We start from the raw sequence: 26,226 nt of genomic DNA, 5'->3' as shown, positions 1-26,226 counted from the left end.
TCAGAAGAAGGCCTTTAGGTAGGTAGACACAGAAAGTACTGTTTGTTACAAATGATGTCACAAGTATAGTTTTTAAATGATTTAACTATTAATAGACTTCTGCAATGAAATATGAAGAAAAAAGATGATAAAATCTTGTATTAGAACACTCAGCTTTATATAACTTACATATCCTGCACTGTTATTGCACACAGAGAGACAGATTCTTTGCTTAGGATTTAAAATGAAGAAAATGAAATGAAATGAATGGTTTAGCAAAGTAAGCTAAAGAAAAAAATGACAAAAATGCAGTTTGCAATAATGCAAGACAACCCTAGAAAGTATATGAAGCACAGAAGATGAAAGAGCTATGAGATCTCAAACCTGTTTTAAGCCCTTATGTTTTCACTTTATAGGTATGTTAATTACATGTTCTATGCTCACACCTGCAATAATCTACAGTAAGAAGTAAAACATTTTGATAAATCCTAAGAGAAGTGATATCTTTTTAGTGAATACAGGAGGCCTGGGTTCAAATCCTAATCCAGCACCAATTTTCAACTGTCCTCTTTGACTTAAATCTATGCCCATTCACAGCCAATGTTTGTAATTCTTTTGCATATTAATTCATAGTGGCTGCTGGATCAAAAAAGTGTCTATTCTTTTGGACATAAAAGACACAAATAATGTCCTCTACTGACTCTCCCTTTATCATCTGGCTCCCATTTGACCTTCATGATCCCAGCTCCCTCCTCATCAACACCCCCATTGCCTATATCTGGGCTGCCACTGAAAACTAACTTTTCCAATGCCTGACTCACTCCAAACCTACAACCTCCTCCCTTGTCACCATGAGCAACTAGAACCTCACCCACATTTACTTTTCCTTCAGAGCATCAACTACAAACAAATCCACAGTGCAGTAATGTTTACACATATGGCATCTTCCTATGCCATCCTACTCACAGGTCATCCAGAGGAATCCTTCCTAGCCACCCTGAATCCCAAATCCCTCACCTGGTTTAGATTCACTGATGACACCTTCAAGATATGTACCAAGGGTGAGTACATCCTATCCATATTCCGCAAAAGCCTCAATATCTTCTTCCCCATTCACATCATCTGGTCCCCCTCAGCCCAACATGCCTCCTTTCTTGAGATTGACCTCCACCTTAAGGATGGCTCTATCAACACCTCATCTACACCAAACCTACCAACCACCAATAACAGCTCCATTTTGGCAGTTGACACCCACCCCACACCAAGAAGTTCTTTCTATACAGCCTAGCCATCCATGTTCATCACATCTACAGTGATGAGCAGTACTTCTCCAAATAGGTGAAGGGTCTCACTGAGGCCTTCCCTGACCTAAATTACCTCCCCATCTTATCTAGAAAACAGATCTCCCATGTCTTGTCTCTTCAGTCACCTGTCAACCCTCACATACCCACTTATCAGCCCCCCTCTCACCCATGACTCAGTACACCCAGGACTGGAGCAACTGAATCACATTCTCCAAAAGGGTTTCAGCTATCTCTCACCATGGTCTGAAATGGAAAATATCCTTCTTTCTATCCTCTCCACCGATTCCTCGGTGGTATTCCACCACACACCTGAACTACAGAATACCCCTGTCCATCCCTGTTCCACTCCTGCTTCCAACCCCGTGGCTCTTAACTCATATTCATTGAAAAGACCTAACTTCGAGACCTGTCTCATAAATCCTCCCACTACCACTTACCTCAGTTCAGCCACAAGCGTTTCCTACACCATCAAAGGAAGGGTCACCTGGAAAAGTAGCCATGTAATCTACAAAGTCTACCAAATGCAAGCAATGTGTGGCATTCTATGTGGGCTTGACCACTAATAAGCTGTCTATCCACATGAATGATTACTGCCAAACTGTGGCCAACAGACTGTTGGACTGCCCAGTTGTCAGGTATGCTGCACAGCATGGTGTGCTTGACTTCAATAATGGCTTCACAGTCCACGCCCTCTGAATTCTTCCAACCACCAACAGCTTTTTTGAATTGCTCAGGTAGAAACATACCCTTTGTTCCAGTAACCTTGACTCTAATGTTCACTAGTCCTTGTCCCCTATGTCCCTCTATCCCCTCCCCCAATCCCCTTCAGCTCCATACATTTATGTCCTCCCCAGCCCATGTGCATAGCCCTTACCCTTTCTCTGACCCCCCCCCCCCCCCCTTTCCCAGCCCAGCTCAGCTTTCCTAGCATTGCACCTAGCAGCTTAGTTATTGTTCAGTGCTGTATTGAGTAGAATATTGCATTGCAGTTTGCAAATTTTGAGATGGCAGAGTTAGAGGAGCAGCATGTCTGCATTAAAATTTGCACTTCATCAGTGTGGAAAACTTGTACAACTGGTTCTTCAAAATAAAGACATAGTGGCTTGTGTTTACGATGAACAGTGGTGGATTGGCGAATTTGATAATATTGACTGTCAAAACCAAGATGTACATGTTGTATTTTATCACCCTCCAGGACCAAGGACATATTTTTTAAAAAAATTGAGAAGGATCAAGTTTGGATGCCACTTAAAAATGTACTAAGGAAGCTGTCTCCCATGGAATTTTACAACTGTGACTGGGCGAAATTATAATGTAACAACCAAACTGAGTGAACAAACTTCTCAAATGTTCAATGAGTGATGTACTAAAAACAAATAATAAAAGAACAATATTATGTAATTAGCAGGCTTATTGTCAATAAAAAGGTAAGTAATCATAGATATGATTAAATTATGTACCGTAACTGATATATTTTATTCCATAAGCCTAGATATTGCAGATGTTAAAAAACATATTTTTGACTCGTGTTAGTAATTTTTTTCCGTAACTTCCAATTGAATCTCAAAGTTGAAATTTATACTGAAGTTTGATATCACAAAGCTCTATTAACAGTAAAATTTTTATCTGGTCCCCCAACAAAGATATTGCAGGCCACAATATGGAAAAATTTTAAAAAAATCCATCTTTAAAATAGTTTATTCTTTAAGTGTAAGCTTCTCACTATTGATACTCTATAAAAAGTAACTATACTATACAGTGTAATAGCAGAAAAAATATTAAAGCTGAGAAATTAATCTGTCTTTGGAAAACTACTGTTAAAAAATTGAGTTTTTTTAATTTGTGGCTGATAACTTTGAACTATTAAAAATATATTAAAGAATACATTCAGCTAAGTGATAATGATGTTAATTTGTAGCCCAGAGTATGTTGAACTAAATGCATTTTATCTGAAAGGCTTAGGACAATCCACTACTGAATAATTGTAAAAAATGTAGATGCTTGCAAATACGGAGAAATGCATGCAGTCTGGAACAAATATGGCCGCCATTTCAAAATAATTAACAATAAATTTTTTTTTTAAATATTTTTGTGGCTACTAAACATTGGGGAATTCATACAGCAAATATAAAAATTTTCTGAGATGGTCAACCAACCAATAATTTTTTTCTTGGACCACTTGGTATGGATTGACCCATGAGTCAAAACCAGAAAGACCTTCACCTCGCAGTCTGTGAAGAGTTTTTGGATTGTGCAAATGAGAAAAAGATGTTCCTTAAGACAATCATAACTGGTGATGAGACTTGGGTGTGCAGTTATGAAGTTGAGACCAAGATTCGATCTTCACAATGGGTCAGGAAAGGTTCTCAAAGACCAAACAAATCTTGTCAGGTCAGTACAAATGTCAAGGCCATGCTGATAGTTTTCTTTGACTTTGAAGGGTTAGTTCATCATGAATTCATGCCACAGGGACAAACTGTTAATCGATTGTACTATCAGGATTTATTGCGACGCCTGTGAGTAAAAGTGAGGAGGAAACAGCCTGAAATGTGGTAAGACAATTCATTTCTTTTGCATCATGATAAGGCACCTAAACATTCGTTCCCTGTTGGTGCATGACTATTGCACAAAAAACAAACTCACTGTGCTGCCTCATCCTCCGTACTCATCAGATCTGGGCCCTGCAGACTTTTTTTTTTTTAATTTCCAAAGTTGAAAACCCCATTGAGAAGATGAAGCTTTGACCATAGATGAGATGAAATAAGATTTGCAGATGGCACTTCACGCAATCTAGTAAGGAGGATACCAAGATTGCTTCTGGAAGTGGAAACGGCATTGGGAGCTGTGTATTAATTGTAGAGGAGAGTAATTCAAAGGAGACCATGCACAATAATTAAAAGGTAAATCTAAAAATATTTTATGGACAAAGTTCCAGAATTTATTGAACAGATCTCATGTATATACACCCAGAACTGTGGGACAGTGGAGAGTTACCACGTGGGATGAGAAGGGAAGAAATCTTCCTTCTCATCCTGTACAGAAAGTCTCCCCTGGCCTGCAGTTCTGGGTGACTTTCCCAAAATCTACCCATTTTCCTAGACCTCTCCAGTCCTTTTCCTTCACCCCTCTTGCTTCCCCTTCAACCCTTCTGCTTGAAGAAGGAGCCACTCACTCCAAAAGCTTGCCTAATTACAACCTTCATTTGTGTGTGTGTTTTGCTGCCCTTTGGTGAGTAGATTTTTTATCTATCCAATCAAATTATTATCTCAAAAATTGATTGTTTTCTTTGTCATGTATATATACAAGGTGAAGCAAAATTCATGCATTGGGCTTCACAGCATGACTCCTCACATGCCAGCATTAAAAACACATCTCTCACAAAAATGTCGTCCGGCGAGTACATCCAGCAGAAAAAAGATGTTAAAGATTGGCAGTCTGGCAACACTGTAACCGTATGTATGGTAACTACCTCTGTCAGCACGTACTAGTCATGCTGCACAGTTGGTGCAGTGGATAGAGTTTTGGGTTAGCATGCATGAGGTCGAGGGTTCAATCCTGGTTTGGGGCACAGTCTTTTTATTTGCTAATTACATTCTGACATTTCATACCATAATATACACTGTTTTTTGGGTCACATGTATCCCAAATTTACAACATTTTGTAATGCCGCACATAAAAACTCATGGTTAGACAAATAAGAAACAGACAGTTGAAACAAATGACATGACATACGACAGAATAACTACAAAATCATTATCAATTTCGAGATGTTAAGGATGATAGCACAGTACAATAAACATCATCTACTTGTTATTCATACTACACACTCAGATGTTGCACATTAGCAACCTTCGACAATAATAACCTCCGTGCAATGGCTGCATGACCTTCACAACAGAATACATTGTCCTCAGTGCAACAGATTCTCAAAGCGACCTCCGTGCAATGTCCAAACATTGTGCAACCTGCCAGATCATACAGCTCTGGATCCTTTGCAGCAAATCTGCATCCACAGTAATGAGAGTGGCAGGAACAGGAGCTATCCATTCTTCCACACTCATCGGCAGAGTAGAGTACAAGTGCTCCTTCAGGTGTCCCCACAAGAAGAAATCCGGGGGATTTAGGTCAGGTGAATACGGTGGCCATACAGCTGGACCTCCACATCCGAGCCATTTCCCTGGAAATGTTCTATCCAAATACTGTCACACAGTAATTCCAGAGTGTGGAGGTGCACTATCATGTTGGAATCATATCCTCTACTGAGCATGTATTGAAATATCTTCCAGCGCATCAGGCAGATAGTCTGAAAGGACTGCATGATACCTTTGTGCAGTCAACTGGGCAGGCAACATGGAGGGTCCCAAACACCTGTCACCCAATATTCTGAACCCATACATTGATACCAAAGTGAACTTAATATCCACAGTCGCGAGTGACATGCAGGTTAAACTCACACCAGTGGTGGGCATTGTGCATATTGAAGACACCCTCATGGGTGAATGCTGCTTCATTTGACCACATTATGGTGTTCACAAAGTCATCATTGGCTTCCTGTTGTTGTTGGAACCATTCACAGAATTGCATCTGGTGATGGCGATCTGCAGGATGCTGCTGTTGCATGAAAACATAATGATAGGGGTGCAGCCCATGCTTTTGCAGCACATTAACGACCATGCATTGTGAGACACGCAGCTGCCTTGTTATGCCACGTGTACTTTTTTGAGGTTCTTCGTGTATGACCTCAAGAATATCTTACTCAGTAGATGGAATACGGTGAGTCTATGGATGACCTCTGCCACAAGATGATGGAAGGAGAGAACCTGATTCCCAAAGGCACAGCTCCAGATTACGAAACACATTTTTATCTGGATGGCGTTGATGAGGATATCTAGCAACATATTCACAAGTGGCAACACCAGCCCTGTTATCAGGTGCACCAAGGACCAGAAGCATAACCACATTTTCATCGTTTGTAACAATATTATGAGAACCATATAGTGGAGATGCTGACTTGCAGATAGGCACAACAAAAAGACTCACGCAATTAAAGCTTTTGGCCATTGGCCTTCGTCAACGATAGACACACATACGTGTGCGTGCATGTGTGCGTGTGCGCACACACACTCATGCAAACACAACTCACACATATTACTGCGGTCTCAGGCCACTGAAACCACACTGTGAGCAGCAGCATCACTGCATGATGGGAGTGGCAACTGGGTGGGGGTAAGGAGGAGGCTAGGGTGAGGAGGGGGAGGAATAGTATGGTGGGGGTGGCAGACAGTGAAGTGCTGCAGGTTAGACAGAGGGCAAGGGAGCGGCGGTGGCAAGGGGGGGGAGAGGTTGTGGAAAAGGAGAGAAATAAAGACTTGGTGTGGTGGTGGAATGATGGCTGTGTAGTGCTGGAATGGGAACAGGGAAGGGGCTGGACGGGTGAGCACAGTAACTAATGAAGGCTGAGGCCAGGAGGGTTACGGGAGTGTAGTGTGTATTGCAGTGAAAGTTCCCACCTGCACAATTCAGAAAATCTGGTGTTGGTGGGAAGGATCCATCTGGCTCAGGCTGTGAAGCAGTCATTGAAATGAAGGATATAATGTTTGGCAGCGTGTTCAGCAACAGGGTGGTCTACTTGTTTCTTGGTCACAGTTTGTCTGTGGCCACTTGTGTGGACAGACAGCTTGTTTGGTTGTCATGCCGACATAGAATGCGCAGGGTGTATATGACCTGGGACAACCGGGAGATCTGGGAAAAACCCGGGAATTTTTTCATCCAGGAGAATACTGGGAAAAACCCAGGAATTGTTTAGAATTCCAGGACGTCATTCCACCACCACACCCAGTCTTTTTATGACTCTCCTTTTTTGCTACTCCTCCCCCCCCCCTCTCCCCACCTCTTCCTTGCCCTCTGTTAAACTGCAGCACTTCACTGTCTGCCACCCCCACCCATACTATCCCTCCCCCTCCCTTCCCCAGCCTGCTGCTTATCCCCATCCAGTCCCCACTCCCATCATGCACTGGTGCTGCTGCTTGCAGAGTGGTTTCAGTGGTCTGAGACTGCAGTCATGCGTGTGAATTGTGTTTGCGTGTGTGTGCCTGTGTGTGTGTGTGTGTGTGTGTGTGTGTGTGTGTGTGTGTAGCCATTGCTGTCGAAGACCAATGGTTAAGAGCTTTAATTGTGTGAGTCTTTTTGTTGTGCCTATCTGCAACTCAGCGGCTCTGCTACATGCTGAGTAGCGACTTTCCTTCTCCTAATATTGTTACATTCCATCCTGGATTTTCCATTGTTTTATTCGTCATTTGTGTATGCCATACTTCTGCCACACTGGTTTAGAGGTTTATAATGAGAAAATTCAATACGTATATGCATGTACATTGGAGTCTGTCATGGGCACATTATTCCGCTCACAACTAGTCCCTATCTGGTGGACAGCACATACAGTATAAACACGCCGTCAGTCCTCTGACAGTTATTGTTGTGCACGATTCATCCTGAAGCAGTTAATTGTGAAATGTTTGGTCTCAAATTACACTGTTTCCCTAATGGTAGTAGACATGATGTTTCCACCATCCCATAGATAGAATAATAATAATAATAATAATGGATTGAGATATGTAGTAAACAGCATGTGGTTAGCAGACTTAATGTTGAAAGACATAATCAGGGGACCATGGTGATAAGACATACAATAGTAACCAAGTCTGGACATTATTCACAAAGCACATTGCTTGCCCCACTGATAAAGTAAGGCCCTAACAAAATGTAGCGGATTTGAGCAAGACAAGAATAATAGTAGGTACTTATCTATGGGACCATTGGAGTAGGGTACAAGGAAAACAGGTTCTGGATCTAGTATATGAAGTGGTGCGAAGAAATTCATGCCCACAATGTGGAAAGGGCTTTTTTCAAAGCTGACTAATCTTCCATGTCTATAATCATAGTACGTAAGTGCAAATGTTTTCTAGAGGACAAGCTGCAATCACTGTTGATGATTAAGATGCAAGATACCGTACCACCTGGACTGCATTTACCAAATAAAAAACATATGCCCCAACTCAGGATCGAACCATCGACCTCCTGCATGCTAACCCAAAACTCTACCCACTGCACCAACTGTACAGCACAACTAACATGTGCTGACAGAGATAGTTACTATACATGTGTTACAGTGTTGCTAGATTGCCACTCTTTAACATCCTTCTTTTGCCAGATGTACTCGCCAGATGAAATTTTGTGAAAGATATTTTTTTATCGCTGGCATGTGAGGAGTCACACTTCGAAGACCGACTGCGCGAATTTTGCTTCACCCTGTGTGTGTGTGTGTGTGTGCAAGTTCTTCTTATCATGATGGACTATGTCAGATAGATTATTAATATCCTAGAGTCTACTTTTAATTGCTAACTTCTGCTGCTCCCCTCTATGTGGTGAGTAGTGAGTAGCAATCTATACTAATGTTGTTACGGTTATTCTATGGCTAATTTGGCCTTGTTTATTGTTTTGTATTTAAAGTAAAATAAAACTTTTGAACACACTGTATTTCAAACAATCACAATGGTCACTTGTCACAAAAGAAACTAAACTGCTTACATTACTATGGAATAATTTGTTATAGCATGTTAGCACAGAACTGTTTTTGGACACTAAACTGTGTCTTTGCACTGCAAAAAGTTTCATCAAAAACTATCAAATCGGTGTATGTTCAACTTACCACAGATGTTTTCTTTCCACAGGTAGACAATGTATGTGCAGAATGACTCCAGAATATGACGAATGATGTTGCCAGTCAGTGTATTTACCAAATATACTTCAGACCCATTTGAGTCCTACACAACTGCCTTCATTCTTTCCTCTGCTCAAAACATTTCTGTCTGCCATTTTCCATGAGGTCATGCAGGAACTACATGATTTCCTCTCTTATGGCCAGGGACAAAAGCATGTCTATAGTAAACTGCTCTTGTTCACTGTCACCAAGTTAACTTTTTTGATGAAACTTTGAAAATGGTCACAGATAGGAACAGATCAAGGTTATAACATGGCACAGACATATATTAATACCCCATGACAAATAGTTCATTATTAATGTGAGAAGTCTCAGTGTTTTTGTGATGAGGATGTATACCGTTTCACATCTAAATCACACACAACAATTAAACAAATGTAAATGATTTGTTGTAATTGCATTGATGTTATATTCTCCATTTGTACAATAATATGCTTATCAATTTTTCAGAGTGCTTTGAAAAGTGTTATCTACCTGTGTTTCACAGCAAGTAATGTGTTTGATACTAAACTATAAATACTTAGTTTTTCACTTGGACTATTATTTTTATGTAAATTTAATGCCAAACGTACAGCATCTGTCGTAAGATATTAAATATGAATGAAAGAATCACCTGAAGAATCTCTTTCTTCATTTTGTTATTGTGTTTATATGAGGCCACTTTAAGTATGTGTGGTTTGCATCATTTATTCAAAACACATTTAAGCTATCTTCCCATTACTATGTATCATAGCATTTATTGTTCTTTTCAACATAAAGTGTAGTCATAACATTACTAGGAAGTATATTCACATAGGTAATTTTGTATTACTGAATTATTGGATCACTTTTCAAACAGTAAGTAGTGCATACATACTGGATATGTTTCTGGTTTCTTTCCTGTGTTGAACCTGTACATGGTTCTGAAAGCTTGCATTGCTTCATCCATGGAACCTTTTGTCATTAAGAACTTTGGAGATTCAGGGCACAAATAAATGAGAAATGATGCTAAAAAACTTGCAAAGGAGCCCACAGTAACAAACAATCTCCAGGAATTATACATGATGTAGTCACCAAAAATTGTTACTGACCAGGACATTGGAATTATGAACCAAGCAACAACTGCAAGAAAAAAATATATTTTTCATTGTGCAAATATACATTAAAATGATGGCAGAATATGCTCACTTGAACAGAAAAAGATATTGGATTCTCATAAGAGTATGAGCTATGTCAAGTATTACAATATTCAGAAAAATACCACTTACTGAAAAATATAATAAAATTGAAACAATATTTATAAACAAAAATGGAAAAATATCACTCTTCAGACTCATCTAATTTTTAATCTTACATAGCACTGAAGATGCCTATTACTGAGACTGAATGATTTAAGCATACTGAAAACTTACACTGCAGACAAAAAAAATGGTTTAAGTGTAAACATAAGAAACCATTATAAATATCAGTACATCTGCCAGGCACTTAAGTGTGATTTGCAGAGTATCCATGTAGATGTACATGTTGGGGGACTGACAGGCTCTTTCTTAAGAGCCGATTTCATCAGATAGTGCCAATTACTTAAATGCATTTTTAAAAAAATAGAGAATATGCCCAAGGGCTTGTAAGCAATCATTCTTCTTTCTTCTCACACCCCATACACAAATGGAATGATAAGACAATAATATGAGGCACATTTCCCTAAAATTAGTTCTTTAAGAATATGTAACCAGAACAATTAAAGTCACAAAATTGTCAAAGTGCTCAGCAACTTAACTTATATTTCCAGATGTATGACAGCTTCAATATATTACAACAAAATACATTCTTGAAAAACTCACCAACCAGAAAAACATCACTTGAGATTCACAAATACACCTACATGTTATGGAACAAATAATGAAATATGTGCAAAGAAACATTGACCATTGAGCTGTTGCCACATTCTTTTGAAAAAACAAAAAGCCCTCTTGTGCATCTTCATATTTTCACAGCACAACGATTGTTCCACAAAATTTAGGGTGTGCAGCTGCATAAATTTAAAATTTATGGGGCTGCACACCCAAAATTTTATGAAACAAAGCTCTATTCTTTTTCACTCAATTCTCTGAAAAATGGTTGCAAAATGTATTGCACATATCTTTCACTGTTAGCTGTGTCATTAAAAAGAAACAGGGCCTATTATTCTGTCACCTCTAGCTGCACATCATACTCCTACTTTTCTGATCATGGAAGGGTTCATCATGAAGCAGACTAAGTCTACTGATCCTCTCATGTAACCAGTTTTGGAGATTAACTTACCCATGTAAATGGAACCAAGCCTTATGTGAAAATGAGGTAATGATTCATTTCACCATCATGAACTTGTTTGAAAACCCATTTACAAAACCTACCTTGTGTGTAGGTTGCACGACTCACAATTACTAAAATGTTCTGGGCTATTATGCTGTGGTCAAATGGATTTCACATTTAAACCCAATGTTTCATCCCCATCCATGGAGGACATTTTCAAGGGGGCCATAGCTTCTTTGAGTGTCTGATCCACACCCTGGCTTGCTAATGACTGCAGCAAAGTTCCATTTACCCATGTTTCTGCAAGTGGTGTGACATCACGTTTTGAATACCAGAGTGCAACTAGCTGTTGTTGACTGCTGTCACCCACTGTTGCTATCGCTCCATGGCAGAAGACTGGTAAACATCATCTTCAGCACTGGAATCTAGATGTGATTCAGTGTAACACCCTCATCCTTCCTGTTGAAATTTCTGGGATGTTTTACAATCTCTATGGCCTCTATGCATAGTCTTCCATGGTATCAATTTGTGGCTGTCAGTACTTGAGTCCTACCAAAATGAATGTGGTGGTCTCCTGGTTTGCAAAGAATGTCCACAACAGCTGGTCTGTCAGTCTCCCCCCTTCCGTAATTGCCCTTGTGCTATTCTAGTCATTCTTTGACCACTCTTTTTGTACTACCAATGTACATCTTCTCACAACTACATGGAAACCTATAAATTCCTACTTTTTTTCATTGGGTGGAGAGCATCCTCAGCCAACTTTAGGTGATCTTCTATCATCCAAGGGGGTTTGTAGATTGCTATGATTTTCCATTTCTTTTAAATTTTCCTACATGGTTGGTGAAGTCCTTGATGACAGGCAGGAAAACTTCTGATTTCACGGGTGCTTGTGTTTCATGATGATACCTGTGGTGGTATTAATGCTCTTTTATACCTCAGTGAACAAATACCCATAGTTGAGCAATGCATTGGTGAGATGTTTTAGTTCTGCATCAAGCAGCTTTGGTTCGCAGATGTTCCTTGCTCTATCTGTCAATGTTTTTGTGATGCCTCACTTCTGTTGCAAGTTGTGGTTCAAACCCTGGTGTAGAAAATGGTGTGTGTAAGTGGGTTTTCAGTAAACTGTGTGGCCTAAACTACCCTCTTCTTTCTTGAAAATCTACAGAGCCACTTGGAAGATACAACATAACCTAAAATTGGACAAGGGTACTCGTTGACCACTGGAATAACCGGGAATTTATAGGATTCCGTGTGGTTGTGGGGAGATGTATGTTGGTAGTACAGAAAGAATGGTCAAAAAACAACTAGAAGAGCACAAGGACAACAGCAGAAGTGGTAGAGATTGACTGATCAGCTGTTGTGGAACATGCTTTGAGCCAGGAGACCATCACATTCATTTTTAAAGGACTGAAGTACTGGCAGCCACAAGCAGGTACCACAAAAGGCTATACAGAGAAGCCATAGAGATTGAAAACCACCCCAGAAATTTCAGTAGGAAGGAGGAGGGTTTGAAGTTGAATGACATCTGGATTCTAGTGATGAAGTAGATGTGTACCATTCTTCCATCAAGGGGTGGTAGTAACAGTGGAATACAGCAGTCGACAAAGGCCAGTTGCACCCGGTGCACTGTCATTTACACCTCTTGTTATGAACACTTTCAATTTCATAAAATTTATTCACTTATTTGTGAACTGCATCATGACTCAAAAGTCAAACACATGGAAGTTTCTGTTCAAACAATCTCCAGACAATAGGAGTAAACTCTATATGCACATATGAATTGTAAATAAACAGCCATTGCAGAATGGAATAATTTGGTCTTGCTATTGCTGCTTTTGCAGACTTCAATGTTATACTGATGATGTTTGTTTCACTGTTCAAGTAACACAGCAGGGAAAGGCACATAATGTGGTATTAACAAGGGGATGCAGGACCTATTTGACTGCCCCTGCAGCTCTGGTGGCCAGCAAACACAACCCCATCCGTTGGGGTCATCAGATAAATGGAACACACTGTATATGATCCATACAGGAATCTGTGTAATGGTCAGATGGCAGTAGATCTGTATGATCCTCCTGCATGAATGTTTTTTTTTTAAATGTGAGATTTAAAACTTTAACCTTCCTTTTGTCGTCTTCCACTGCCACACCAGACTGGCCAATGAGTGACTGAATAGAAGCCTTTTACCCGCTTAGCAGTTTTATATAGGACCAGAATATTCTGCAAATCTTGGCAAGGTCTTTCGCTTATACATGATGGTGGAAGTTGCTACACACTTTGTGCATCGAGTTTTCTCAAAATTTTCTGAATTTGTTACTCCACACTTACTTCGCCAGAGAGCAGTTTACCATCAGTTTAAACTCTGCACATAATTTCTCTACACCCGTCATATTTGAACTAAATAACATCCATTCATTGTCTAAGTAGGGTCTTAACAGCTGCTTTTCTGTTTTTTGTCAACATAAAAGCACTCTTTGCCTTCTTGATGAATTTATTAATTCTAGTAGCCATCATCACTATGATGACATCATAATTACTAATCCCTGTCTCAATACTGACACTTTCAATAACATCAGGCTTTTTTTCAAGCTACAAGGTCTAAAATATTTGCATCGGTTGTGGATTGTCAAACTGCCTCAAGAGAATGTGTTCAGAACTACTTCAAGGGCTGCCTGTCAACCTGCAATAAATCCAAAGGCATCCCACTCCATACCTGGTAAGTTAAAGTCATCTCCGGCTAATACTGCTTGATTGATGCGCTTCCATACTACTGAGTGTTAAGTTCCTTTCAATGATTCTACAACTGTTATGGGAGATTCAAGTGACGTAAAAACATTTGATGATTAACTTGAGTGCAGGTAGGCTGGTTACTTGTATCCAGATAATTTTACAATCAACAATATAATGACAGAATAGCTGCTACTCACCAAATAGCAGAAGTACTGAGTCAAAGATAAGCACAACAGAAAGACTGTCAGAAAATGAACTTTCGACCAACAAGGTCTTTGTCGAAAATAGAAGACACACTCTCTCACTCTCTCTCTCTCTCTCTCTCTCTCTCTCTCTCTCTCTCTCTCTCTTTCTCTCATGCAAATGCAACTTACAAACACATATGACCACAGTCTCTGGCAGCTGAAGCCAGACAGCAAGCAGCAGTGCATGATGGGAAATGCAACAAGGTGGTGGGGGTAAGGAGGATGCCGGTGCGGGGAGGGGAGGGGGAGGGATAGTGTGGTAGGGGTGGAGGGTAGTAAAGTGCTGCTTGTGGGAGCCTACAGGGACAAGATGGAGAGACCGTTGGGCAGCTAGATGCAGTAGGGAGATTACACAGTGGGTGAGGGGCTAGCAGAAAAGGAGGGAAGTAAAAAGACCAAGGGTGCGTTGATGGAATATAGTGTTAGAATGGGGACAGGTAGGACTTAGATGTGTAAGGACAATGACTAGATGAGTTTGAGGCCAGGAGGATTATGGGCACTTATGATAGATTGCAGGGAGAGTACCCATGTGCACAGCTGAGAAAAGCTGATGTACGTGGGAAGGACCCAGATGGCACAGGCTATGAAGCAGTCATTGGATTGGAAAACGTCATGGAGGGCAGCGTGTTCAGCAAACGGGTGATCCAGCTGTTTCTTGGCTACAGTTTGTCACTAGCCACTCATGCTGACAGACAGCTTGTTGATTGTCATGCCCACGTAGAATACAGCAGACTGGTTGCAGCTTAGCTTGTAGATCATATTACTGGTTTCATTTATAGCCCTGCCATTGGTGGGATAGGTGATGTTTGTGGCTGGACTGGAGTAGGTGCTGGTGGGAGGATGTATAGGACAGGTCTTGCATCTAAATCTATTGGAGGGATATGAGCCATGGGGCAAGGGGTTGGGAGCAAGGGTTGTGTAGGGATGAATGAGGATATTATGAAGGTTTGATGGGTGATAGAATACCACTTTGGGAGGCATGGGAAAAATAGTGGGTAGGACATTTCTCATTTCAGGGTATGATGAGAGAAAGTTGATACCCTGGTGGAGAATGTAATTCATTTGCTATAGTCCTGAGTGGTACTGAGTCACAAGGGGAATGCTTCTTTGTGGCCAGATTCTGGGACTTTGGGAGGTGAGGGGTGACTGGAAAGATGAGGCATGGGAGATCCGTTTTTGTAGAAGGTTGGGAGGGAAACTACAGTCTGTGAAGGTCTTAGTGACACCTTTGGAATATTTTGAGAGGGAACTTGTTATTACAGCTTTGATGGCCATGGGTGGCTATCCAGGATCCCATAACACACACTGAAACTCTTCCACTCCAGGAACTAGACAAGCATGTACAACACCACCTAAAAAAAACCTCCACCCTGTTCACTTCCTACTCCCACCTTGGAATGCCACTATCCACCACTACTACAACCTCCAAATCTCCCCCACAACCCCTCATAACTGAAAAACCCTGTCTCGCAGACTTACTTCATTTAACCCACCTCCACCACACAGAATCCAGATCCTAAATAGGCCCCAAATACAGTCATGAATATTTCCTCCAAAAGCCTTAGCCCTATAGAAGTTTCAGTCCTTTCCAAAGCCCTCACCTTTTTCCCCACTCCAAAATTCAATCATGCAGAACTTATTCTCTTTTTCTCCTGGTCCCTACAGTGGAAACACTTCTTTGCCAGCAAGCTTATCAATCAGACTCAGCCAAAGACCAAAGACCCTGCCTGACTCAGTTCACTCCTCCATCTAACTGTACCCACCCACCACTACCCCCAAATCACCCTCAGTTAACTTTCCAGAATTTCTTAATCTTGAACCTTGCCTCACCATCATTCCTCAAATCTCTCAACATCCCACCACTTAAAAACTGATCCTGACCTTATATTGCTACCTGCTGAGAAAGGCTCCACCACAGTTGTTTTGAACCACAAGGAATACCTGGCAGAAGGACTCAGCCAGCTGTCAGATTCATCGACCTACAAACAATGCCACAGTGATCCCACTCCTGAAATCCAGCAGGAGCTCCAGTCACTCATCAAATCCTTAGACCCATCTCAGAATCTCTCCCCACAGTCCATCTCTCTGCTCACCCCTACCACTCCCAGCACTCATACCTTCTACATGCTCCCTAAAGTCCATAAACCCAGGATGCCCCATTGTGGCTGGTTACTGTGATACCATTGAAAGAATCGCTGCTCTTGTAGACCAAGACCTTCAGCCTATTACCCACAACCTATCCTCCTACATAAAAGATACCAACCATTTCCTCCACTGACTATCCACATTTCCTGTTCCTTTACAACAAGGTGCCCTGCTCATCACTATTGATGCCACCTCCCTTTACACTTACATCACTAATGCCCATGGCCTTAACTGCTATTGAACACTACCTTTCCCAATGCCCAATGGATTCCAAACCAACAACCTCCTTCCTAGTCACCTTGGCCAACTATGTCCTCATCCACATTTACTTCCGCTTGGAAGGCATTACCAACATACAAATCCAGGTTAAGGCTAGGGCACACACACACACACACACACACACACACACACACACACACACACACACACACACACACACAAGCGTGCAGAACCATCCTATGCCAACCTATTCATGGGCCATCTAGAGGAATCCTTCCTAAACACCCAGAATCCTGAACCCCTTACCTTTTTTAGATTCACTGATGACATCTTTGTGATCAGGGTTGGGTTGTTTGGGGGAGAGACCAGAAAGTGAGGTCATCAGTCTCATTGGATTAGGGAATGATGGGGAAGGAAGTTGGACATGCCCTTTCAAAGGAACCATCCCAGCATTTGCCTGGAGCAATTTAGGGAAATCTTGGAAAACCTAAATCAGGATGGCCAGATGTGGGATCAAACCATCATCCTCCCAAATGCAACTCCAGTGTGCTAACCACTATGCCATCTCGCTTGGTTTCGTGATCTGGATAGAGGGTGAGAACACCCTATCTACAATCCTCCAGAACCTGAACATGTTCTTCCCCATTTGCTTCACCTGGTCCTGCTCAACCCAACAAACCAACTTCTTCAATGTTGACCTCCATCTAAAAGACGGCTACGTCAGTACCTCCATCCATATCAAATCTACCAATCACCAGCAATATCTCCACTTCAACAGATCCCATCCATTGCATATCAAGAAGCTCTTCCATACAGCCCAGCACCCGTGGCCATCACATATGTAGTGGTGAGTAGTCCCTCTTGAAATACACCGAGTGTTTCACTGAGACCTTCACAGAACATAATTATCCCCCCCCCCCCCCCACCCAACCTTGTACAAAAACAAGCTAAGCCACAACCACTGTGTTGAAATCTGCATGGGCATGACAACCAACATGCTGTCTGTCTGCATGAATAGCCACTGACAAACTGTGGCCGAGAAACAGCTGGACCACCCCATTACTGAGCATGCCACCCAACACGATGTTCTTCATTTCAGTGACTGCTTCACAGCCTGTGCCATCTGACTCCTTCCCACCAATTCCAGCTTTTCCAAATTGCACAGGAGGGAACTGTCCCTGCAATACATCCTAAGTTCACACAACTCTACTAGCCTCAACCTTCACTTATTGCTCTTACCTATCTAGTTCCTCCCTGTTCCCATTCCAACGCTCCATCAGCCACAGGCCTCTATTCCACCAACGCACCCTCAGTCTTTTTACTTCTCTCCTTTCCCACTACTCCTCCCCCCCCCCCCCCCTGCTTTGTCCCTGTCAGACCACCCCAACTGCACCTAGCTGCCCTATGTACTCTCCACCTCATTCCTATACACTCCCACAGACAGCACTTTACTGTCCTGCACACCTCCCCTGCTATCCCTCCCCCTCTCCACCTGGACTCCTTCTTACCCCCAGCACCAGGTTGTCTCTCCCACCATGTGCTGTTGCTCGCAGTCTGGCTTCAGTTGCCAGAGACTGTGGTCATGTGTGTGTGAGTTGTGTTTGCATGAATATGAATGTGTGTGTGTGTGTGTGTGTGTGTGTGTGTGTGTGTGTGTGTGTGTGTGTGTATGTTATCTATTTTTGACAGAGTCCTTGATGGTCAAAAGACTGCTTTCCAACAGCCTTTTTGTTGTGTCCATCTGAGACTCAGCATCTCCAGTATATAGTGAGTAGCAACAATCCTTTTCATAATACTGTTACATTCCATCCTGGTTTTCCATTGTTTAAATTCACAATCAGACTCAATTTCAACCTCAACAGACATAATATTTTTATCAGTTGTAATGATCACTCCCCTTCCTAAGAGGTGCAACCTGTCTTTTTAATATATGTTCCTTGTCTTGTTACATACAATAAAACTCATTTTTGTGTAATTTAGTTTTAGAGTGGATAAGCAGGTAATTTGAAGTTGTTCATCGTAATTTTTTGTGCTACTGTACCCATTGGCATTGCTCTGTGTGTGTGTGTGTGTGTGTGTGTGTGTGTGTGTGTGTGTGTGTGTGTCTGTGTGTGTGTTCATGAAAAGAGCTAAGCTGTATTTTGGGTAAGTTTTTATATTAAACTGTGTAACAGAACAGGGTCTAATGGAAGCTTTTTGCAAAGTTTACAAAAGTGTTCAAATTCCAGAAAGTTTTGAACTTGTTTCCATTGCCAAATTATATAACTGTTTCTAAGGACACTTTTGAATGTATTTAGATCTTGTGTAGTTATAAATTTTATTTACATATCAATAGTTTCGACCACACGAAGAAACACTTTGAAAATTAGTTTCCACATGCTTATGTGAGAATCAAGTTCAAAACAACCCGCAATATTCACTGTTATTTTTAACACCCATTACTAGTATCAGACAAAACATACATTTTACAAATCCATAACAAAATCAAAATTACATTTTAACAGGAAATATGAAAAATCAGTAATTACAAATGTTCAAACTCTTATTATTACCTACCTGTCTTAAAATCTTTAACTAAATAAACAATGTGAAGAAACAGTCACTAAATTAAATCTGAAATTTATTCTCAAACAGGAAATTAAACTACCATTATTTTTACCAACAGACTGCCCCACAAAAATTGAGAAATTTTGTCACTCTATATTGTTGTTTGGATGATGCCAGTTGTGGCAGCCATAAGTCAGTTAGTTTTGTGGCAACACCTGTGATGCTCTTTAGAGACATGTAGTAACATTGAAGCATAACAAGTTCTTCAAAACACTGATTTTGATGTCAAATTGTGTGTAAAACTAGCTTATGTAACATGGATAGATCAATAAACATCTTGGTTTAAGAGAAAAATGCAGTCTCCAAGCAAGCTTATTCAAGAACCCTGCATCCATTACAGAGAACAGCACGATACTTCTATTGTACACTGAAGCTGATAGAAAGATAAGTCAATCTCATTTACTTTGCTGTGACACTTTTCCTTTTGGACTTATAAATACATAGTAATATATGACTGTATGGTTTGTTTACAGTGTTGATGAGGTATAAGCTAACAAAGGTAAATAGTATCATAACTTATAGCCTCTAAATTTTCTCAATAGTGTTTCCTGAAAAGAACACTGCTTCACTCCAGGGATACCCATTTGAGATCCCAAAGCATCTCTGTAACACTTAAGTTTTGTTTCAATTTACCGGTAACAAATCTTGCAGCCCTGCTCTGAAATGCTTTGATGTATTCCTTCAATCCAACCTGGTACAATCCCAAACACTCAAGCAGTACTCAAAAATAGGTCGTACCAGTGTCCTGTATGTGGATTTGTAAAAACTAGGTGGCACAAGAAGAGGAGACAGATGGCTCTCAGTCGTAAGGGCATACTAAGGATTAGTCATGATAACCTTCATAAAAATTATGAAATGGAGCATGAGAGCAGTAAGGTCAAGAGAAACTGATGGATGGAAAACAACAGATCAGGAAAGGATGAGGACAAAGAAAGGGGGAGAGGATAAATGAGGATCTGTTCAGGGGCATTATGTTGGAGGTATTGTGGGAGTGAAAAAAGTACTTGAGGGACAGTTCCCACTTACACAGTTTAAAGGCAAGTGTGTACCTAGGATCTCAATAGAGTAGGGGGGGGGGGGGGTTAGGTATCTAGTATGAGTTTCACCAAGATAGCAAATAGCTCTGATGTTTCGACATTAATACCTGTAGTTTTGGGTACACTTGCTATATAGTCAGCATCCATTATATGCCCTGCTGTTCTTCCAACTGACACTGAATTGGTATGTCTGTCTGTGTGGCAGGGCAGAATGCAAGTACGGTTGGTGGAAACCGTTTTTTTCCCCCTAGGTGGATGCAGTTGCCCATCCATGAGGCATGCCCATGTTCAAAGGAACTAGTGGAGGAGATGAGAATCCAAACAGTACTGGTACTGAAGCAGCTACTGCAGTCATTAGTGGTGTAGTATGTATCTTCTGCAAATGAATGGTTATCAATAGGTGGTGATGGATATTTGTGTGGGTGAACAGCTCAAGTGTAGTGCAGTGCAAATGCATATATAATGGCTGTTTCTGCCTGTGATCCTACCTTTGATCACATATGAAACGCCTGTGATAGGACTTCAATAGTAGGTGGTGGTGGATGGATGTGGAAAACACTTCTACATGGATAATCCAGAGGGGAATAAACCATGTGATGCAAGACTAGGAGCATGGATAATATACTGTATGGACAGACTATGATATTGCATAATGTGGGTGGATAATGGAATGTCACTATGGGAGATGAGGGTGGGATTTTGAGTAGGTTACAACTTGTCTGAGAACACAAGGAATAGTTAAAGTCCTGTGAAGGATGTATCTGAGTTTCCAAGGCATAGGTCATGTAGAGAGAAATGGATAGTATCAGTCCATGGCTGATCACTGTGGATGAATTGAGGATGTCAAGTGAAGAAATGCTGTATTAAATATTTTCCTCTACTAACTGTAGAGGATACTGCATGTATGTAAAGATTCTGGCATTTATGTAAGTCCTGCTTCCCATTCCATTTCTGGTGCACATGAGTTCCAAAGTTGTAATGGAGGGAGTTCTTCATATTGAAAAAGTGACATCTGTCAAAGTGGAAATACTGTCAGTAGCTGGTGCATTTCACAAGGACAGAAGTTTTTATGGAGCCATCAGTGGAGTGAAGATAATCATCCTGGGAGACAGTTAACTAAGCTAAGAATAATCAGATAAAGCAAATTTGGAAACAGGTGTTGAGGTTCAGAAGAAATAAGCCAAACAAAGCCAGATTAGCTCCTTTCATGGCTGATCACTGTGGATGAATTGAGGATGTCATCAGTGAATCTTGGTAAGATTATTTATTGAAAACAGACTACGAAGTGCATAAGATTTACAAAAATGTGGTTCCTCACAGATAACTGTTACACACACACACACACACACACACACACACACACACACACACACACACACAAACACACACACACACACACACACACAGGTTCAGTTTTGTGACAAAGATGAGCACCTTCTGTTCTACAGTCCACAGATTGAACTGTATACATATGACAAAGATACGAAAAACTCACATTATACAGATATTACAATACATTTCATGTTTCTTTTAATATTGACACTTTCTCCAAAGAAAAATAAAAAGTAAATACTGAAGTTCACATAGATTTAATCTTCTGCACTCCAATTCTTTCATGCAACATCTCGAGCTGAACCCTTCCCAGCAGCTTGGTTAGTAGATCAGCTAACTGGATGGTCCCGTCAATGTGTTCTAATTCAAGATCCCCATTCAAAAATCTTTCCCTAACATAGAAGTGACAGACTTCTGTGTGCTTTGATTTTAGATGATATGTTGGATTTTTGGACAGTTTTACTATACTGGCATTGTCAACATACACTGTAGGAGGTTTCACTTGTTTCATAGTTCCAATCAATTTATACAACAGCCTTTTTAACCAGATTAGCTCCTTTGCTCCTTCACTGACTGATATTCTTTCTGCTTCCATAGTAGATGCTGCAACTATATTTTGTAATTGACTGGTCCATGATACAGGCCCATACCTGATAGTTGCAATGATACCTGTCACTGAACATCTTATGTCCTTGCCACCAGCATAATCAGCACCACTGTAGACTTTGAACCTCTCTTTGTTGTTGTACTTAATTCCACAGTCCACTGTATTCTTCAAGTACCTAAAAATTCATTTTATTTGATTCCAATCTCGAACTGTAGGACCTCCCACCACTCTAGCTGTTTTGTTCACTGCAAAAGCAATGTCCGGATGTGAGACTAGTCAAATACATCAGTCAACCCACTGCCTCTTCATATGTAACTTTGCATGTGATCTTCTCTTTGATATTATTTTCTTCATGTCCAATTGAAGTAGAAACTCCATTAGACTCAGCAATTTCAAATCTTTTCAGAATTTCCTTTGTGTAGTCTTTTTGGTTCACTCTATTCACCCACCTTCATTTTACTGTATCTTTATACCCAAAAAGTTGTTTAGAGACACTCTACCTGTATTAAACTCCAGCTTCAACATTTTCATGAACTCTTCAATATCTGCTCTGTTGCTATCCACAAACTAAACCATCATCAACATAAATTTCAACATATAGACAGTTCTTGTTGCTCCAACAGTAGAAGAGACATGGATCAGCATCACTGTTTTTAAATCCAGCCTTCATCATGAAGTGTAGGAAGCATTTGTTCCAACAATGTGGTACCTGTTTGAGACCATACAGACTTTTCTTCAGCAAACACACCCAGTACCATCTTCAAAACCTTTAGGTTGTTCCATGTATACATCTTCTTTGAGTACATCAATTAGAAAAGAACACCATTTAGAAAAGCTGTTTTGACATCAAACTGGCTGAACTTCAATTTCTCTGCAGTAGTCACTGCCAACAGAGTTTGAATTGTATCATAATGCATGACAGGGCTGAACGTTTCTTCATAGTCAATTCCTTGTTTTTGTACATATCCTGTGGCCACAAGTCAACCCTTGAAGCAAATTTTCCCATTTTCTGCAGTTTTCTTCTGTAAGACACATCGATTTTGCAAAATCAGTACACCACTTGGATGCTCAACTAATATACAAGTATTATTCTCTTTCAGGGACTTTAATTCTTCATGAATGGCCTCAAGCACTGATTTTTATTGCTAGACTGCAAAACTTCTGCATATGAGCTTGGATCCTTGTCCCTAATGATAGGAGTTCCAATCATGTACACATAATCTCCACTGGTCATCCATTCTGGTTTTTTCTTCTCACATTTGCTTCTTTCTTTCTTACTGAAAACTTTGCTTTCTCCAGAACTTGATACCATACCCAAATCTTCTTCCTTCTTATTACCTCCTCCAGAACTTGATGTTGTCTCCAACTCTTCTTCCACTTCATATACTCTTTCTGTTCTCTTGCCATGGCTGACAGCTTCTGATTCCTTTTCCTCATCAGAAGTCTGATTAGGCTGACTCTCTTGAACAGTGTCTTCACCAGCAGCTTCAAATTCAGTAGCACTGGTGTGCAGATTGCATACAACTTCAGGCTTGAATTTTACATCATGTCTTAGTACAACTTTTCTTTGAGATGGAATCCAGACCCTAAAGCCACCTCTGTCATTTACGTACCCCACCAGATGTCCAAGCACAGCCTTGTTGTCAAATTTTGAATGAAAATTCTTATTCACATGCACATAACATTCTGTTCCAAAGATTCTCAGATGATCCAGGTTGCCTACTGGCCATCCATACCACAGTTCATATGGAGGTTTGTTTTCAGTAGAGGACACCCCAGTGCAGTTTAAAGATACACAGCTGTATTGTATGCTTCTGTCCACAGTTCCTTTGTCAATTTACTGGGATTCTACATGGAACATGCACATGCCACAATAGTGTGGTTTTCTTTTTCTGCAACACCATTTTGCTGTGGTGTGTAAGGTGGAGTGATGCAATGCTCTAGGCCTCTGCTTGCCTGTAATTCCAAGACTTTCTTGTTATTGAACTCTCTACCTCCATCGCACCTGAACTGTTTGACAACATGGTCATTTGTCTTGGCTTCACTGTTCCAGGACTGTGCTGACTTCACTTTTCTGCTTATGAAAGAAAATTTTATGGAACTTGCTAAAATCATCTTTGAAATATATGTAATAGCAAGCTTTTTCTAGAGACTCTGTAGACATAGGTCCATTTATGTCAGCATGGAGTTGCTCACCTGTAAGCATTAGTTGTCTCATTCTGTTCCTGAATGGCAGTCTATGCATTTTTCTGAGTGCACATCCATCACAGAAATCTTCTTTGCACCCATCCACACTGATGTTCATGTACTTCAAGATGCATGTTGTTTGTGTTGATGTCCAAATCTCTCATGGTAAACTTGCAGCATGTCTGACCACGTCACTAAATGTACTTGAGCTGGCTGTACTGGTTTAACAACATGTATTTTGAGAACATAGAGACCGTGGCTGACATGACCAGTCATCATTGTTTGCCCAGTCACTTTGTCTTCAATTTTGACACTTTTGTCATCAAGTTAGAGCAAAAACCTTTTCATGCAGCTGCTTTGACAGAGAAAAAGTGAGCACTCACTTCAGGAACATAAAGTACACCTTTCAATTCATTGATTTTTCTGACATTATTCAACTGCACTTGAATTTTCACAGGTCCCCATTCATGAGCCAACATGCTCACACCTCTTTTCCCAATAGAAATCTTTTCAAGAATGGCAAATTTTGTATATGACATAAAATATTGTTTATTTGCAGCAATGTGATTTGTGACACCATTGTCACAGAACCACCTGTCAATTCCAACATAGTTTTTGACTGAAGCACTACAAACATGTGACAAAAATGCAACATTCTTTTCCATTGTCTTTTCAGAATGATTGATGCCAATGTTATCTGTCTTTTTCGTTGGAGATTCTGCTGCCCAGTGGCCTATCTGCCCACATTTGTGACAAGGAAACCTTCATTTCGCACAGTCAATATTCTTTTTCAATTTTTCACTGCCAATATTGTCACTTTTGTTTCATTGATTTTTTTTTATACACCAACAAGTTGTAACAAACGCAGCTGATTCAACCATACTTTGATCTCACAATTCAATTGTGCACAATTTTTTAATCAAAAAGTTCACACTTTGATTTCCAGACGGAATTGTGTCCCACAGGTCCTTTAAATTGTCATACTCTTTGCCTATTGTGGAGAGAATTCGGCCATTTAAAATTCTTTCAGACAAAACATTTTCATTGTACATGTGCAATTCATCATTCAAATCCATGAAAAGCTTCTGCAGTTTCGAGATGTGTGTGCTAACGTCCTCTTTGGCATCACGTTGAACATGAAAAAATGCTTCTATCAACATGTTCAGACATTGTATACTGCTTCGTTCAAGTCTTGTATGTAACTTATCCCAAATTTCACTTGCATGGGTGGATGTTAACATGAGCTCGGCAACAGATTTTCCTAATACACTTGCTAGTAAACTTGCTGCTTTTGCATCATCTTTCAACCACTGCTGATGTGCCACATTTTTCTCTGCATTCACACTATGCTTAAATTCAGGACATTTTTACATTCTGCTTACAATTTCTTCGAGTGCATATGCTCACAACAGCATCAACATGTGCCACTTCCACTTTACTCAGTCTTCAAGTGCTTCAATTTTTTCCACATGTATTTTGTAATCAAGAATGGTGGCTGCCATTTTCCTTGAACACACAAACAACGGGCAAATTCATGTTTACTTCGCGTCTGTTCACAAGGGGTCTGGGCCCGTAACCTGTTACGATTATTTATTGAAAACAGACTACAAAGTGCATAAGATTAACAAAACGGTCGTTCCTCATAGATAACCATTACATGCACACACACGCACACACACACACACACACACACACACACACACACACACACACACACACACACACACACACACACACACAGGTTCAGTTTTGTGACAAAGACGAGCACCCTATGTTCTACTGTCCA

The 26,226-nt window shown here is 40.6% G+C and overlaps 1 protein-coding gene across 3 annotated transcripts in view; it reads right to left on the bottom strand.

Moving 5' to 3' along the window:
• LOC126191525 (synaptic vesicle glycoprotein 2C-like) overlaps positions 1 to 26,226 on the bottom strand; it is a 242,118-nt gene that overhangs the window by 140,661 nt on the left and 75,231 nt on the right. For all 3 annotated transcript variants that reach the window (XR_007538365.1, XR_007538364.1, XM_049932424.1), the window contains exon 4: positions 9,917 to 10,161. Coding sequence is in view for 1 of the 3 variants with exons in the window: in XM_049932424.1 (XP_049788381.1) it covers positions 9,917 to 10,161 (245 nt within the window). In the remaining 2 variants the exon portion in view is untranslated. The remainder of the gene's footprint in view (positions 1 to 9,916; positions 10,162 to 26,226) is intronic.

The sequence above is a fragment of the Schistocerca cancellata genome, chromosome 6, assembly GCF_023864275.1.
Source record: "Schistocerca cancellata isolate TAMUIC-IGC-003103 chromosome 6, iqSchCanc2.1, whole genome shotgun sequence".
Classification (NCBI taxonomy): domain Eukaryota; kingdom Metazoa; phylum Arthropoda; class Insecta; order Orthoptera; family Acrididae; genus Schistocerca; species Schistocerca cancellata.
This window is presented reverse-complemented; position numbering and strand designations above follow the sequence as displayed.